Consider the following 16,717-nt stretch of genomic DNA (forward strand, 5'->3'; position numbering starts at 1 on the left):
ACACAATTCAGGCAGAAAATAATGAGAACTTGAACAAAATTGGAGGAATAGGAAAGGAGAGAATGTGTATCAAGACTTTTTAGAAAATAGAAATGCAGTTCTCATTGCCGATTTGAAAATTGGACTTAGCGAAAAGAAGACTAGGATAATTTTCAGAGTTCAATTTGATGTCTCTGGGACATCCATTTAGAAATGTCCCATGGGCAGTTGGGTGAGTGTGAAATACAAGAGTCTAAAGAGGGTCTACACTGGAAATATGGACTTAGAAGTCAGCAGCACACAGCTAGAAGTAGTTGAATCCTTAAATATGAATGACATCATCAAGAGAGGGTATATGTGGTCCCTAAACAAAACCAGACTACAGACAGGGCCTCCCTGCCTTAGGCATCATGGCATACTCTTCACTCTTGAGAGCCAACCCCAACTTTGGCCTGATATTCTCAATCTCTGGAATGCCATAGCTTGACCTCCAGGGGCCAAAGACATACCTAGGACCCAGCTCTTGGACTGGCCAAATAGCTATGTTCAGGCTCCCTCCTAGGGCATGGTCCTCTGCTACCATCTACTGATGGGATTCTGACTACTTCGGCCTTTCTTTTTTTTTTTTTTTTAAGTATTTATTTTTTTAGTTTTTTATGTGGATACAATATCTTTATTTTTATGTGGTGCTGAGAATTGAACCCAGTGCCTCACATATGCTAGGTGAATGCACTACCACTTGAGCCACATCCCCAACCCTACTTCGGCCTCTCAAACTTTTAAGTTCCAGCTCCCTAACCTCCCATTAGCAGCATGCCACATCATGTCTGCCACATGAGTGAACCTCCTGGCATTATACCTGGAGACACTCTTTTTTTTTTTTTTAATTAGCTACACATGACATTACAATGATCTTGGCAATTTATACATTTGAATCAATTGGGATTGGAGACACTCTTTTTGTTTTCTTCTTGTGTCTCACATGTACTGAGAATCTTCTCCTAATTCTATAACACCCCCGCCCCCAACCCTGTGAACCCTATGCTCTCTGTCCTGACTTGTAGACCCTCCAGTCTCAAACTAACAAAGCCTGTACCTTATTCTATCATTAGATGGAAGCAGACAAGGTCACAGAAGAGCCTCATACCACCATGGATGCCAAGAAACACCCCTCTTCCAAGGACCCCTCTACTGAAGATTTACAGGAGCCCCCCATCTCTGAAACTACCTTGGAGCCTTCCATCTCTCAGACCCCTTTAGAGGCCCAGGCCTCTGGGAGCCTTTTAGAGCATTCTGTCTCTGAACCCCCTTTAGATAAATCTACTTTCAAGACCCTTTTAGAGCCCCACACCTCTGAAAATCCTTTGGAGCCTTCTATCTATGTAACCTCTTTAAAAGAGTCAGCCTCCGTGGTCCCTTTGGAAGCCCCTACCTCTGAGACTCACAATTCTGAAGTACCAGAGAAGCATATTGCTTTTCAGTCCTCACCAGTAAACCAGCTCTCTTCCTCTGATACATTGAGCGATGATGACCTCTCTGAGTCTTCTTCCAGTGAGGTCTCATGGTCAAGGACATCCTCCCAGGAGCTTTTTCCAAAGCACTTCATTTCAGGCCCTTCAGCCCAGGACCACATGGACACATCTACTAAGCAGAAGGAAGATTCAGGGGAGAACAAGGAGGGAATGGATACCAGTGACATCACTGCTCAGACAGCGCATCCTGAACAACAGCTGGGCAAGAAAAAGGAGAAGAAAGGAGTTAGCCGTAATTGCTCCTGCCCTTTCCCCTGTTCTCATCACTGTCTACTGTCCTTGACCTACTCCAGAAGGAGAGGACTGTGTTCCTCTTGGACATGGCCCTTCCTCTTAATTTTAGGGACTTCTCACTTCCCCCTAGTTACTCATCCCCTCCCTTCCCAGGTTACACAGGCAGCCCAGTGGTCCCTGCTAAGCAATCAGAGCTGATGGACCTGACTAAGGAAATGGAGAGGGAGAAGTCTGGTGCTCAGTTGAATCATCTTTTCCAATGGGAGAAGGATGCAACTCTGAATGCTATCCAGACAGGTGAGCCTAGGTGGCCTTTCAGAGGCCTGTAAGGGGGCCCATGGATATCTTCCAATCCAATAGGATCTGCCCATTCAATAGATAGCTGCCCCTTATGGAAACAGCCATGTCATTCTGCCTGGAATCTGGAAGGAGAGCAAGCGGGTAGGCCAAGAAATAGTAGTGTGGGTCTGACAAAAGATGAGAATATTCATACAAAGTCCAGGTAGGCACAGATGGCCCATAATAATTTTAATAAATTTATTAAAAACAGAAGGGCCAGAGGCCAGCCCAAGATCTAGGGCCCAGATCCAGGTAGCCTGTACCAGACAGATCCTAAGGCAGACATGGCCCAGGACCATGGTCAGTCTCCAGGAGACTTGTTGTTCTGATATGGCAAAAACCATTGGCCTCTTTGGTGCAACTCAATTAAAAAAGCTGTCATCCCACTGAGTGTGGTGGCTTATGATTATAATTCAGCAGCTCAGGAGGTTAAGGCAGGAAGATCACAGGTTCAAAGTCAGACTCAACTTAGTGTGGCTGTAAACAACACAGAAAGATAAGACCCTGTCTCAAAATAAAACATAAAAAGGGCTGGGAGGCTGGGCACATGGCACATGCCTGTGATCCCAGCGGCTCAGGAGGCTGAGGCAGGAAGATCATGAGTTAAAAGCCAGCCCCAGCAAAAGCAAGGTGCTAAGCAACTCAGTGAGACCCTGTCTCTAAGTAAAATACAAAATAGGGATGGGGATGTAGCTCAGTGATTGAGTGCCCCTGAGTTCAATCCCAGATACCCCCCAAAAAGGGAGGGAGCTATGGATGTGGGTCTGGGATTAAGCACCCCTGGGTTCAATCCCTGGTACAAAAAAAAAAAGCTGCCATCCCTGCTTGTAAAATTCATGATAACTTGTATATCCAAAAGTTTTGAGTCTCCCCACCGAAGAGGAGAGCTATGTCCTCTAGCCCTGTTGAATCTAAGTCTCAGTCCAGAGCTAGTACCTTTAACTGTGCTGTTAGCAGCATGCTCTGAGTATCTCTGTAATGGGTGTGCAGACGAGCTGTGTAAACACATATCATCCTGTGTTTAACAATGTCTACCTGTATTATTGAACTTCATATCTATAGGGATTACTGACTTCAGTAAGAGGGCCACCCTGACCTGATGAGAAGATTCTGAGATTTCTAGAATAAATTTATATATGTCATTACATTTATGTTGGTCTTTTTTTTTTAAAGAGAGAGTGAGAGAGAGAGGAGAGAGAGAGAGAGAATTTTTAATATTTATTTCTTAGTTCTCGGCGGACACAACATCTTTGTTGGTATGTGGTGCTGAGGATCGAACCCGGGCCGCACGCATGCCAGGCAAGCGCGCTACCGCCTGAGCCACATCCCCAGCCCTATGTTGGTCTTTCATACTTCCTTTCTACTTAAGATGGAAATAAGGCTTAAGATATAAAGATAACCAGGAAATTCCATATCCTTATCTCTTTTCTGTATAATTTACTTTCCCCATTCCCATGCAGGGTCCCTCCCCATTCTACCTCTAGCCAATGAAGTCACAATGATCTGTTTCTCAGTTTATTTCAGGCATTGAGACAGGTTTTTTTTTGTTTTTTGTTTTTTGCTTATTTTAATATCTGCTGTTACTCTTGCTTATTTTCTTGCAAATACAGGATTTGTTAGTTTCCCTTCTTAGATGCTCTTATCTACTACCTTCTTATTTCTTCTTCTGAATTGAATGCCTTCATTTTCCTATTGAAACAGGAAGTGTAATTTAATCCTGATCAAAGATATTTGGGGCCCCCTTTTAATACTGGGTATCTTCAGTCCCTAGAGAGTAATGACTACATGACAGTACATGTAACATGTTGATAAATGTCAAATGTAAGCTTTTTTAAATTATTTCAACAAATATTTGTGCACTGTGTGCCAGTACGAGCCTAGTTGTAGAGGTGGTAGGACTATAAAAGTTTCAAAAAAAAAAAATTCCTCATTAGAGTCCAAAAAACTAATTTGCACTCTAATAAGTGACACCAATAAGGACAATTATGATTCACTTTAATAATTTCTATTCCAAGAATGCTGCAGGGGCAGAGAAGAGGGACACCCAATCTTGGGTAGTAAAGGAACAATGTCTTACAAGGAAAGATTTCTCAATTAATATCTGTAAGATAGTAAGAAGAGGCGGACAAGTCAAGAAAAGAGTAAGGTGAGACATGACAAGGCAGCTTAGGGAACAGCAGTACATTATACCTGGCAAATAGTGTTTTTGAGGGGGAGTAACCCAGCTCAGCTTTGGAAAGTAAGAATTGTGCAGGCATTTCTGTGCCCAGCTAAAGAGTTGGAATTATATCCTGAGGGCAATTCAGAATCACTAAAAGTCTTTCATACTTCCTTTCCACTTAAGATGGAAATAAGGCCTAACATATAAAGATAACCAGGTAATTCCATATCTCAGGCCAAGCCTTGTTCTGTACTTCTGTACATCACCTGCTTATCCACTGTGTCCTGTTACTCCAGACAGGGTTCAGGATTCCTCTGGTGGAATCCTGGCTCCCACCCATTTCCATTGTGACACTGCCTCAACCAAGCTTTCTTGGTGTAATAGGGCATTGGCACTACAAGCTGTCAGCATCAAGACAGAATCAGTCAAGCCAAAAGACGCATCTGAACAAGTTTTAGGTCCTAAGAAGCTATGGGTAAGACTAGGAAACCTGGCCTGAGGCACAAATTTATGGATTGTGACCCTGGCCAGAGTTAAAAACAAAGCATGCCAATTCTTTTTCCTTGTGGAACTTCAGGTTTATGCCTAGAATTGCTCACACAGTCAGGCAGTCTGTGTTCTCTGAGCACTTATTTCAAGCCAGGCCCTGTGCTAGGAATAGAGATGTGTATGAAAAGACAGGTATTACCCTTGAGGAGCTCACACACTAATGGGAATAGAAGTGAACAGTCCATTACAATGCATCATGGTAGGAATAACGCAAGAAGCTGTGGAATGGGTCCTAGACAGACAAGGGAAATCAGGGGCAACTTTTTGGAAGAGGTGAAATTTCAGTTGAAACTTCAAATGGGAATAAGAGTCCTGCAGCCTCAAGTCCTACTCCATGGGGACTCAGGCAGAATTCTTGGTTAGAAGAACAAAGGATGAGAAAATCTGAGTGGGAGGTGCTCTCTGGTTCTCCTACCATGTTGACATAGCACCACTCTTGCCTCATGGTGAGACTGGCCATGAAGCCAGAAAGCTTCAGATCCCACTGCTGAAACCAGGCTCTCAAAGATTGTAGTCTTCTGCTGGTGCCTGCTCTTAGGGATATTTATTAAGCTTGCTTTCCTTTCCATGCCTCCTTTCCTAGTCTCAGAACATATTCTTGGTCTTCAACAGCCATAACTTCTGGCCTACCCCCTTTTCCTGGGCCTTGGAGAGCAACAGGCAGCCCTTCTCAGGCTCAAAGAGGGTATTAGTTCCTTAACACTAGGAACACAGAAGAGACATATGAAGGAGCCAATCTAGAGAGGATAGGGGAAGTCCTCCTTCTATCTCCTGGCACCAAGGGTGCCCAACCGCCTCCTCTTTTTCAGGGTCTGTCACTAACCATTCTCCTTAGGAACCAATCCCTATCACATACTGTATATCTGGCCACGTTTCCTCTTCCTCACCTCTAAGAGTCTAACACTTCAAAGGAACAAAGCAAAGCTGGGTTCTAATGTGGAGAGAAGAAAAGAAACCCCACAGTCACAAAGAACTCAGTGAAATTCATGTTCACCTTCAAACAAAATTTTACCTGTAATCTTCCTGCTCAGAAACTGAAGATTCTTCAGTCATCTCTGGCGGACTCATATAGAATTGATCCTGGGATAGGAAGGGAATTGAAGACATGGGATGATCAGAAAACCTTGAGGGAAAAAGTCAATGGGGTAGCTGTGAGGAATGTGGGGTGGAGATAAACATACCTGGGGTAGAGGTGAAGCTCCACCTTGACCCCACGAAATAGGTCAAAATACCTGGGAGAGCTTAGGATTTTTTTTCTTTCTCACTTTTCCATATTATTCATTCCTTCCACAATTCTCTATTATTCACCATTTATAGGTCTCTACATTGGTTGGCGCTGTCCCCATTACCTATGGGACTGCTTCCGGATTGGGGATGAGTCCAAGTGCTTTTGTGGACATTTACTGAGAGAGCACCACATTATCTCAGGTAGGGGAGAAGTGACCAGCCTTTGTCAGGTATGGAGGGACAACTCTGTCATCATGTCTTGGGATATGTGAATCTGTGTGTGTGTGTGTGTGTGTGTGTGTGTGTGTGTGTGTGTGTTCATATGGGGGAGGATTTGGCATGAGCAGGCCAGGCCTTGTCACATGCTCATCCAACCCTACCACCCATCCTTGTCCCATAGACATAACTGTGCCCTGCAATGTGAGTCAGTGCCGCTGCCTCATGTTCTGCTTCATCCCATCATGCCCAGAAGAGGTGGGTGAATTCTGGCTCAAGAGACGAGCCACTTTTGATCCCAAGGCCTGGAGGGCTCAATGTCGCTGCAAACATAGCCATGAAGAGCATGCAGCCACTGGAACTCATCCCTGCAGGCATCGTGGTAACTTCTAATGCAGGGGAGTATTGGGTGGGAAGAAGTGGGTATAGGATGCAAATAGTTTGGGGAGGAGAGTGGGGAGCTGATAAAAAAGATACTTGTTTGGTGTTTGGTAGGTAAGGAAGAGATGAGAATGTAGTCAGCCCATGGAGATGCCTCTCCATTCTCTATATTCTCCTGGGCTGTCCTTTTGTCTCAGGTTGTGGCTGCAACAATTTTGAGTCTAATTTCCTCTGTGCCGCTTGTGACCGGCGCTGGGAGGAACATGAGACTTTCTTTGAGACCCAGGAGACACGCCGACGAGGAGGGAGACCTCATGGTAAGGGTGCAATCTGGGACAGGGGGCCAGCCCAGCATCTGTAGTCAGGAGGCTGGGCAGAAAGGAACCTTAACTGTCCCCTCCAGGACTACTGTATTTTCTCACTCCTCAAATCCAATCCCTGTACTGGTTTCTACCCCCAGGAGCAGAATATGTGACATTTGCAGACATGCCTGTCCTCCAAGAAACCATCCTGAACAGCTCTGACTTCGAGGCCCTCCAGATGCAAAGGCTCCCTTGTCATCCCAGTCCCCACCCTAGTTCCCCTAGCCCACACAGACTCCAGCATGGTCCCCCATCTGACCGCCATACCTGACCCTTTAAACATTTACTCTCCTATCCTCCAGGGACATATACTTCAACAAACTGCATAGGCCCTTCTGAGCCTGACCCAGATCAGCAATAAAATGGAAGCCACTAGAATCTGACGTAGTCCTATATGGGGCAGTAGAGCCAAAAGCTAACCAAAAGTCATTAGATTTGGCACTGTCTGGGGGCAAGAGACAGCACCAAGCAGGATAAAGGCTGGATCCAGCTATCTGCCCCACATCATGCCCACATTCAAGCTTCTGGCTGTGACATCACAAGCAGAGTGATTTCAAGAAAGCCAAGAAGGGAGGAAATTTCAAGAAGGATAAAGTGGGCAATGATTTAAGATGTAGTTAGGGCTTCTGTAAGATAAAGACTAAATAGTGCCCATTGGGTTTTACAATCAGAAAGTGTTTGGGGACTTCAGAGAGTACAGTTTCATACTGGTAGAGGGAGAAACAAAACAGCTATAGTTTGAAAGGGACTCTTCCAGAAGCTTGGATGAAAAATGCAGGGAAAACGTCAGACAATATCCAGAAGGAGATATGGAGTCAAGGAAGCAGTTTTTTAGGAAGGAAAAGGGGAAGAGACCAGTAGATAAGAAAGATACAGAAGAAAGATACAGAAGAAAGAGGAAAGATTCCTAGTGAGACAAGATCCCAGAAAAAAAGAAATGGGATGAGATCAAGGCAGAGGTGAAGGGATATGCTCTAAATAAAAGGAACATCACTTCCTGAGACCAAGAGGAGGAAAGAAAGTTTGGAGCCTTCACTGAGCTTCAGGAAACATTAGAGAATTTCCCTTCTGATAGCTTCTCCATGAAGTAGGATAAGAGTGAGGGGGTATTAGGAGACAAGAAGGGAAAGGTGAGAGTTTGGACAGGCTAATGTTGGGGAATTGGAGAAAATCCTGATCAAAAACTGAGTAGTTTAGGATTCAGGTACAGTTGGAAGTGAAAAACCTAAGAAAAATGTTTAGATTACTGGATAGATGGAGATGGGAGGGTGTCAGGGAGGATTATCAGGAAAATGAGGCAAAAGGAATTGGCATAAAGATGTGGAGGGTGTGGATGATACAAATAGGGAAAGTGATTCCAGGAATCAACTGATGAGTTGAAAGGGAATAAAAGTCTCCAATGAGGTCCAGTAGCAGTTGTAGTGGCATGGACTGAATTAAGGAGACAACAATCACAGCCTGCAAAGCATTACAGCTTTCACATGAGAACAGCTTTGATAACAAGGACTTGGAATAGAGAAAACTGTGAAAAAAAACAGTGAGTTTGGGGGAGTAACAAGGAAGTCCATAGGTAATTCTTCCAGGAGTTGGAAAGCCTGACACTGATAGAGCTCTGTGCCTCTAGAGAAGAACTTCCCCACTTTGGGCCTTGGTTTCTGGGTCTGTAAAACAGGATTAACCAGTGTTGTTCTCTGTGAAAACCCAAGGAAATAACCAGTTTTAACGAGCTTTGTATTCACTATCCCTCCAGGCTGGTTTCCTTCCTCTTCTAGATCTCAGTTCCACTTACCTCTTGCCTTCTCCAGGGAGTTTTAAGGTCTTCAGGTGTCCCAGAGGCATAGAGAAAGGAAGCCTCTGGGATACAGAGAAGAGGTCATCCTACATTTCCTCACATTTAGGGAGGTCGTCTGTCCTACCAAGGGAAGGAATACAGCCTAGACTACTAAGACCCCTAGAGAACATCACAGGATCAAATGTCTGCCCTGGGGCTGGGGATGTGGCTCAAGCATAGCCTGCTCGCCTGGGACGCCTGGCATGTGAGGGCGCTGGGTTCGATCCTCAGCACCACATAAAAATAAAATAAAGATGTTGTGTTCACCGAAAACTAAAAAATAAATTTAAAAAAAATGTCTGCCCTTTGGAGAACAATGTACTTTCTAACAATAATATAGTTATATAAAAGAGATCGGGTAGCATTAGGGATGTAGTTCAGTGATTGAGCCTTGTGTAGCAGGCATAAGGCCCCAGCACCACAACTTAAAAAAAAAAAAAAAAAAAAAGGAGACTGTACTAACTCTAGAAGAATTTTCCAATACTGATAACCATTCATCTAAAACTAATTCATTTAAAAGTCAGCTACAGAGTGCTATGGTAAACTCATTAAGGAAATAGTATGCAGCCCCATTACCTGATATATTGACATAGCCTATGTAATAATTTTAAAAATTGATGGGAGAATAATATGCCATATATTATAAAAGAAAATGTAACACCAAATTTGATTAATTCAACAGTTATTAAGCTCCTGTATGTGGCAGGTCATGTGCTTTTTTAAAAAACAGTGGAGATTTATCCTGTGTTAAACTTCAGACTAAATTCACCCTGTGTCTTGAGTATTTTCATGACACAATGTTTCTTATATCAAAAGTATAAACCCCAGCAGAGTGAACCTGCCTCCCTGAAAACTCCTGAGCTAACTATCATACTCCTGATTAGAAAGGAACATTAGATGCATATTCCTTTGCTTTTTGGTGCAGTAAAGGTAGGACGTTCCCATCTTCGCCAGATTAAAAAATACACACACACACACACACACATACATACACACACACACATACACACACACACACACGCGCGCGCGCGCGCACACACACACACACTCTACTGTCATATATATATATCTAAAAACAAATTTAAAAAAAAAAACTGACCTGGAAGTAATTTATGGTGTGAATGTGTTAATGAGAACACAAGAATGAATTGCCTTTTAAAATCTTCCAAATGGTTCCTGCGCGGTGACCCAAGCCTGTGATCTTGGAAGGCTGAAGCAGGAGGATCCCAAGTTTGAGGACAGCCTAGGGAATTTAGCAAGATCCAGTCTCAAAATTTGAAAATAATAATTATCCCCAAAAGGTGAGGGGGGCTGGGGACGTACTTCAGTGGTAGAGCGCACGCGTAGTGTGCCTGAGGCTCTGGGTGCAATCCCAGTACCACACACACAAAAAAAATCTCTGAAATGGTCAAGTGACTGAAACCGCCCTTGTGGAGAAAATGCTGGGTATCAACACCACCAATTAGAAAGACCCTGGGCTGGGGATGTGGCTCAAGCGGTAGCGCGCTTGCCTGGCATGCTTGCGGCCCTGGTTCGATCCTCAGCACCACATACAAACAAAGATGTTATGTCCGCTGAAAACTAATATATATATATTCCCTCTCTCTAAAAAAAAAAAAAAAAAATAGAAAGACCCCCTTCCGGTTCATCTTTAGCCCCACCCATTTGATTCCTGGAACCACATGAACCTAAAGCCCTCAGAACCTTGCCCGCCGCCTAGCCAAAGCAGTGAAAGGATCCAAAGTACGTTTAGACCTTGGTGCAGCAACTGACGGAGCCCGCCCACTTCCTCCAGCCCACCAGTAGGGGCCAGAACTGAGAAGGACCAGCCGGGAACGTGAAAGCCCGGGAGCCCTAACCTAAACAGAGCCATGGCTGTGAGTCAGAGCCAACTAGGTGAAAAATTACACCTCCAAGTTTCTTAATCCTTGGAAAATTTATCTCGTAGCGAAATCAGTCAGAGACAACACTCAAGAAGGAACTTTTACGCTAAAAGACGAAGCCAATGGAGTGGGAATTGGCCCTGCGTTGGAAGATGCAGCCAATTGGACGAAAAGATTCCGCCTCTAAAGTGGCGGCGGAGCCAATGGCTTGAGTAGCGCCCGGAACCGCGATCCAATGGAGGTGGCCGGGCCCGCCCCCGGCCGCGGAAGGGGCCAATGACCCCAGCTCTCCCGCTCCGACTGCCCACCTTCGGTAGGCCGCAGAGTTAAGTGCGGGACGAGTGAGCTGTTCCCGCAGCTCCGGGAGGATGGCTGCTGCGATGGTGCTAGCTGCCAGCTTGCGCGCGGCGAGCAGAGCCTTGGCGGCCTCTGGGCCCCGGGGGGTGCAGGTGAGAAGTGTCCGTGGGAACCAGGAGGGGCTTCCTCAGTTTCTGACGCCCTCTGTGGCGGGAGCCGCGGCGCAAGCAACCCAGCAGCCTTGCAGAGCCACTGCCCCTTCCGAGGATCAAGCTCTAGGATTGTGCAGTGAGGTCGAACTTGATGACTGCGGGTGTAGCGAACTAGCGATCACCGCCTCCCCGCACAGGCCCTGGCGCCGAGGTCAGGACGGGGTCAATGCAGCAGCTGCTGCCCTCCGTTGTCTGAAGCCCAGCTGGCCGGTCACCTCAGTTCCCTCTGTAGAAAGTAAGGTCTCTCAGAGCAAGTCCTCTGCCTTCTCCCTTGGGCCTTCTAATAAGCAAAGGTGTTAACCTTTGATCTTCCCCACTTTTCAGTAGCAACTCGGGAGTCAAGAGCCTAATTCGTCCAGTTCTTTTCTCCCCCATTATGACGCACTGACTTTATTTTTCTCTGAGTCCATGGGAAACATGGGTATATCTCTTCCTCCTGGATAACTGGGGGAGGACTGAGTTCATTGAGCTGATTTATTTATTTATTATTTTATTTATTTATTTTTGGTACTGGGGAATGAACCATCCAGGGACACTCAACCACTGAGCCACATCCCAGCCCTTTTTTGTATTTTATTTAGAGACAGGGTCTCACTAAGTTGCTAAATTGCTAAGGCTGGCTTAGAACTCGCAATCCTCCTGCCTCAGCCTCCCAAGCCGCTGGGATTACATGTGTGCACCACTGCCTGGCTAAATTAACATGTAATTCCACTGATGTAAGTTACTAGAGTTAAAATCCACGTAAGAGATCAGACATGACACCCAAATGAGGAAGAGCTAGAGTCAAACAGGTCTTATGCATTAAAACTTAAATAAACAGGTAACCAAGCTTAAATATCAGAAAACAAGTAATGGAAATAAGTGAACACATACTAACAAGGTGGGAGTATACAGACCTTCAAGCTGTGTTGAGATAATACACAGAAATTTTTGTGAGGTAATTCAGTGGTAGAATAGGAACTGAGACATAAATCTTGAAACTCCCATTTTGGATTCTTTTCCCTGCACATGTTAGATTTTATACACACATTAGCAGGAATCAATTGTACTCCTGAACCTTGCATAATATTGCCAGTTATGTCCCAGTGTCTCATAGTCATATATATACACACACACACATATACATATATATACACATATATACATATATATATACATACATTCATACACACACACACACACACCCCACATATGGAATACCAGCATGTAATGGGTTGATAACTAATCAGAGCACAACTCTGCCAGCTCCAGCTGAGTACATGGAAGAGTTATTGCCAGTTCCCTCCCTTGGGTGTATCTGACTCTCCTGCAGGTCCGAGGAGCTGCAGGTGTGATAAATGGGAATGAAGTGGCTAAGGCCCAGCAGGCAGCTCCTGGAGGAGCAGCTCCAACCATCTTTTCCCGGATCCTGGACAGAAGCCTTCCAGCTGACATTCTATATGAGGACCAACAGGTGGGACCCAAACCTCTTAGGAATTTCATAGATACAGCTAGCTTGATAAACTAATGTGATTGTCTCTGGCCTGTCATTGCTCCCAGTGTCTGGTGTTCCGTGATGTGGCCCCTCAGGCTCCTGTGCATTTTCTGGTCATTCCTAAGAAGCCCATTCCTCGTATTAGCCAGGCTGAAGAAGAAGACCAGCAGGTGGGAAGAACAAGGCCAGGAGTTGTTGTGGGAAGTGCCCTGGTAAAGCTAGAGGTTTTGCCCTCTGTGAATAAAGACAACTATGTCCCTCCCTTCTCCCTATAGCTTCTAGGACACCTTCTCCTTGTAGCCAAGAAAACAGCAAAGGCTGAGGGCCTGGGAGATGGATACCGACTTGGTGAGTGACTTGGCCCATGGGTCCCTCATTTATGAATTCCTGCTCCTCAATATGATCTTCATTCTTTGATCTCTCCCATAATCCTGACCCCCTAACTTCAAGCTCTATTTCAGTGATCAATGATGGAAAGCTGGGAGCTCAATCTGTATATCATCTTCACATTCACGTACTTGGGGGCCGGCAGCTCCAGTGGCCTCCAGGTTGAACCTACCAACTGACCCAAGAAACTCAGATCTGGATGTTTGGATGGGAAAAGGAACCCTGCCATGCTAATAAACCTATTCTCCCTCACTTTTGCATGCCTGTCTTTAATAAAAAGGATTTATACCACAAAGGGAAAGAAGAGTGATTCTGCTATGTGCTCCTTTGACAATGATCAAAGTAAGAGACACTGAGGAGGCCCACTGTGTGGCCAAAAGAAGCACCTGCCTATAGATATGCCTCATGACTAGTAATCTCCCTGGGTCAAACTTTAGAAAAGTAGCAGTAGGAATGAGCCTGAATGAGTAGAAAGAGTGTAAGACTAGCTGCATCCTGGACTTCATTCAGAGGCCAAACCAGGTTCAAAAGGGAATTGGGAGGAAGGTAGTCAATATAAGGGCCTAATATTCGAAAAGTAGTAACATACACACACGAACACACCAGCTGTTAGCTATATGCTGCTCCATATGTTCTCTGTTTTGCTCTTTAGCTGTTTTATATATTTTCATCCTTAAAAACAATTTTAAAGCCTCCTCACTCCTCACTTTTGAGAATGAACCAAGCAAATTAAGAGGAAGCTACTACTGGTCCCCCACAACACATCAACTAGGCGTTTGTCCGATGCCACGGTCCTATACCAGTCTCCAAGGTATCCCCATAAAGAATCACCTTAGCCGCAAAGAATCAGGCTTGAACAGGGAAGTCGAGGTCTCAGGCCAATGGAACCTTAAAACCGCGTCTGAGGCAGCATGGCGTGGGGACCAGAAAACGGAGAGCGCACCCAGCTTAAGACTTCCGCCCCGCAGAGGACTTGCCTCCACCTCTTCCCTCCACTTCCGCCCAGCTTTAGTTATGCGCAGTCTCGGAATTTTTGCTGTCTCTATGGCAACCGTGTAGCTGGAGCCTGAAGATGGAGCCCAACGAATCTACAGAGGGATCGCCGTCGCGGTGAGAGCCACAGCTCTGGCTGCAAGCGAAAAGGGACAAGAAAGGTCAGCGGACTTCCTCTGCTGGGCTTTTGATACCTTGACGCTTTTGTTTTCTTTTAGATCTTTAGACGTACAACCCTGCGCCGAAGAACTAGGGACTGTTTCGGAACCGTTTCTTTCTTCACATGGCCATGCATCAGCCCTGGCATCCGCAACCACTGCAGCTGCATCAGCTGCCGCAGCCGCCAGAGCAGCTGCATTATTTACAGAGACCCCAGCGCCCTATTCTAGGTTCACAGAGCCCTCCTCTGACAATTTTCTTGGGGCAGTCTATGCTGGAACCCCACAAATAGGCCGTGAAAGTCTTGGCTTTGACCCTGACTATGTTTCCTCTACTGCTAGGCATCCCTATACTACAACTGACCTTAGCTCTAGCGCTGCTCCTGTTCCTGGCTTCAGCTCTGACCCTTTAACTGGTTCCAGCTCCAGCCCTGTCCCCTGTCCTGGCTTCCGTGGCTATAGTTCTTTCCCTGGCTCCAGTTCTGTTCCTGACCATGGTTTAGTCCCTAGTTCTGGCACTGGTCCTGGAAGTGGCTCTAGCCCCGGCTTCCTCACTAGTCCTGGCCCTGGAACTATCCCTCCCTCTGGCCCTGGCACAATCCTTCCCTCTGGCCCTGGCACTATCCCTCCCTCTGGCCCTGGCTCTATTCCTCCCTCTGGCCCTGCCACTATCCCTCCCTCTGGCCTTGCCACTATCCCTCCCTCTGGCCTTGCCACTATCCCTCGTTCTAACACTGGTCGTGGCCATACCTCTGACCAAGGCTTTGGTCCTGCCTCAGGTACTGATCCTGCCTCTGGAGCTGGTCCAGGTTCTAGCTCTGGCCCTGAGCCCAGGCCCAGAACTCCTCAAAAGTTCAAAAACCTTAGGTCAGATATTTTTCCTAATTATACCTCTTGGAATCAATACTGCCACTGGGATCCTCAGAAACAACCAGCTTGGGAATCTTTGCAAGTCTCAGAACCTGGTGCCCGAGGGCTGTGGAAAACCCGAGAAGATGAAGGGAAGCCTAAGTTTCTCTATGAAACAATGCCACGGGGCCAGTGCCTCCTCTACAACTGGGAGGAAGAGGTATTAAGTTTTGACCTTCTTTTCTTTTTTGAAGGCTTACCCAAGTTTCTAGGGGAGCCAGTAGTTTGTGATGAGGGTAGATAACAAGGGATATCACAGTCATTCAACTTACGGCCCACAGAGAGCTACAAACCACCTGGATCAAGTTCCAAACTGGCAGGATATCTCTGAGAGTTTCTTCTTCCGACATGGACACCAGGGACTGCTGACCACCCAACCACCTTCACCCATGCCCTCGAGTACCACCCAGAAGGATTCATACCAGCCCCCAAGAAACCTTTCTCAGCCTCTTCAAGGTGTGAAGCATGACAGCCAGAATGAGCCCATCAGGCAGAGAAAAAAAGAGGAAGGAATTTCTGGTGGGACTGTGGATTGTGTGATGGATATAAGGGCAAAATCTAAGATTCCTGTTCCTTTTCCCAAATTTGTTTCTTTTTCTTTTTTAATTTTTGGGGCCTGCTTTGTAATCACACTCCCACTTCACCCTCCCACAGGGAAGCGTGAAGCCATGGTAGAGATGCTCCTGCACCACCAGATCTGGTGAGAAACTAGGGGAGGGGGAGGGGGAGGGGGAAGAGCAAAACTGGGGAGAATGGCCTTGACATCTCCCAGGGCTACATAGTAAAGAGGTACAGGCAGATCTGGAACCCATAAAGAAGCCCTTTAAGGCGGAGTCAGTGACACACCATGACTACAGAATGGCGCTGATGCAAGGAGGGCCTCCTGCCCCAACGAAGGTGAGAACCCATCCTACCCCACTTGCACAGCAGGGCTCTGATAGGTGGTGGGAAAGTTCCTAGTCCAGAAGTTGAGAGAAAGGGCCAAAGTCCAATTATTGAGTATTTCTCCCTCACAGCCTCATGATTATCGTCGGGAACAGCCTGAAAGCTTCTGGATTCAGAGGGCACCGCAGTTACCGGTGTGTGAGAGTGACTAGGTGTGGGGGGATGGAGAAGAGAAGGCAGGGAAGAGTATGTCTATTCTGGGGAGAGGGGCCTGTCCTCATGTTGGCATTGCTCCAGGGTGTCAGTAACATCAGGACACTGGACACACCGTTCCGGAAGAACTGCAGCTTCTCAACACCAGTGCCCTTGTCTCTGGGACAGTCTTTGCCCTATGAACTTGAGAATTATCCCCACCAATTAGGGGAAATGTCTTCCCTTGCCTGTCAGAGAGAAGGGCAGGGGCATCCAGGGGGCAGAATGGGTCCTGTGTAAAAGTTGAAGGGGGAAGTTGGATATGGAATTTGGAATCTGTTTCTGCTTATATCAGAGAGGTGAGCAGAAGGAAGTTAATTCCCTCTGTACTTGATGAAGGAGCTTTACATAAAGGTTCTTCATCCTGAGACTGCTAATTGACTGATTCTGTGAGTCACTGTGTGCATATCCCATAACCTTTCCTTGGAGTTACCTACCCCAGACTATGACACCATG

General features: G+C 46.1%; 4 protein-coding genes across 6 annotated transcripts in view; 3 read left to right on the forward strand and 1 right to left on the reverse strand.

Annotated features, from left to right (window-relative positions):
- The window catches only part of TMEM8B (transmembrane protein 8B), a 36,458-nt gene extending 26,096 nt beyond the window's left edge, over positions 1-10,362 (reverse strand). Inside the window, exons 1-2 of one of the 2 annotated variants that reach the window (XM_081279578.1) lie at positions 10,323-10,362; positions 9,911-10,054 (exon numbers count right to left, since the gene is read on the reverse strand). In XM_081279578.1, coding sequence (XP_081135704.1) covers positions 9,911-10,054; positions 10,323-10,329 — 151 coding nt within the window. In that variant the 5' untranslated portion in view covers positions 10,330-10,362. Of the gene's footprint in view, positions 1-1,467; positions 1,489-9,910; positions 10,055-10,322 lie in introns of those variants that run through there. The other variant, XM_081279579.1, reaches the window with a different exon arrangement.
- Positions 1,131-9,222, forward strand: FAM221B (family with sequence similarity 221 member B; the record flags this gene model as incomplete). The annotated part of the gene is made up of 6 exons (XM_081268291.1): positions 1,131-1,743; positions 1,899-2,042; positions 6,112-6,222; positions 6,422-6,619; positions 6,816-6,935; positions 7,079-9,222. The coding sequence occupies 6 exons, from the start codon at positions 1,131-1,133 to the stop codon at positions 7,249-7,251; spliced, it is 1,359 nt and encodes a 452-aa protein (XP_081124417.1). The 3' UTR covers positions 7,252-9,222.
- A 569-nt stretch (positions 10,363-10,931) lies between the features above and the next one.
- Positions 10,932-13,316, forward strand: HINT2 (histidine triad nucleotide binding protein 2). The gene is made up of 5 exons (XM_081279587.1): positions 10,932-11,143; positions 12,516-12,656; positions 12,743-12,847; positions 12,953-13,025; positions 13,139-13,316. The coding sequence occupies exons 1-5, from the start codon at positions 11,063-11,065 to the stop codon at positions 13,228-13,230; spliced, it is 492 nt and encodes a 163-aa protein (XP_081135713.1). The 5' UTR covers positions 10,932-11,062; the 3' UTR covers positions 13,231-13,316.
- Positions 13,317-14,069: 753 nt separating this feature from the next.
- SPAG8 (sperm associated antigen 8) lies at positions 14,070-16,577 on the forward strand. Of its 2 annotated transcripts, XM_081279586.1 has the most exons (7): positions 14,070-14,174; positions 14,276-15,284; positions 15,406-15,580; positions 15,779-15,824; positions 15,907-16,021; positions 16,141-16,203; positions 16,307-16,577. In XM_081279586.1, exons 1-7 carry the CDS (start codon positions 14,137-14,139, stop codon positions 16,499-16,501), a joined length of 1,641 nt encoding a protein of 546 aa, XP_081135712.1. In that variant the 5' UTR covers positions 14,070-14,136; the 3' UTR covers positions 16,502-16,577. The 2 variants fall into 2 exon arrangements, with proteins under 2 accessions (XP_081135712.1, XP_081135711.1); XM_081279585.1 differs by having other exon boundaries at positions 15,406-15,824; positions 16,141-16,449.
- Positions 16,578-16,717: the final 140 nt, after the last annotated feature.

This window comes from Spermophilus citellus (assembly GCF_964194105.1).
Source record: "Spermophilus citellus genome assembly, chromosome: 2".
Lineage (NCBI taxonomy): Eukaryota > Metazoa > Chordata > Mammalia > Rodentia > Sciuridae > Spermophilus > Spermophilus citellus.

What these genes read in the sequence shown, in the direction of transcription:
- SPAG8 (XM_081279585.1), top strand. Translation starts at nt 14,137, where the DNA reads ATGGAGCCCAACGAATCTACAGAGGGATCGCCGTCGCG. An exon ending in ACAGAGGGATCGCCGTCGCG is followed by an intron (nt 14,175 to 14,275) that starts GTGAGAGCCACA and finishes GTTTTCTTTTAG; the next exon opens with ATCTTTAGACGTACAACCCT. An exon ending in CTCCTGCACCACCAGATCTG is followed by an intron (nt 15,825 to 15,906) that starts GTGAGAAACTAG and finishes AGGGCTACATAG; the next exon opens with TAAAGAGGTACAGGCAGATC.
- HINT2 (XM_081279587.1), top strand. Translation starts at nt 11,063, where the DNA reads ATGGCTGCTGCGATGGTGCTAGCTGCCAGCTTGCGCGCGGCGAGCAGA. An exon ending in CTGGGCCCCGGGGGGTGCAG is followed by an intron (nt 11,144 to 12,515) that starts GTGAGAAGTGTC and finishes ACTCTCCTGCAG; the next exon opens with GTCCGAGGAGCTGCAGGTGT. An exon ending in TTCTATATGAGGACCAACAG is followed by an intron (nt 12,657 to 12,742) that starts GTGGGACCCAAA and finishes CATTGCTCCCAG; the next exon opens with TGTCTGGTGTTCCGTGATGT.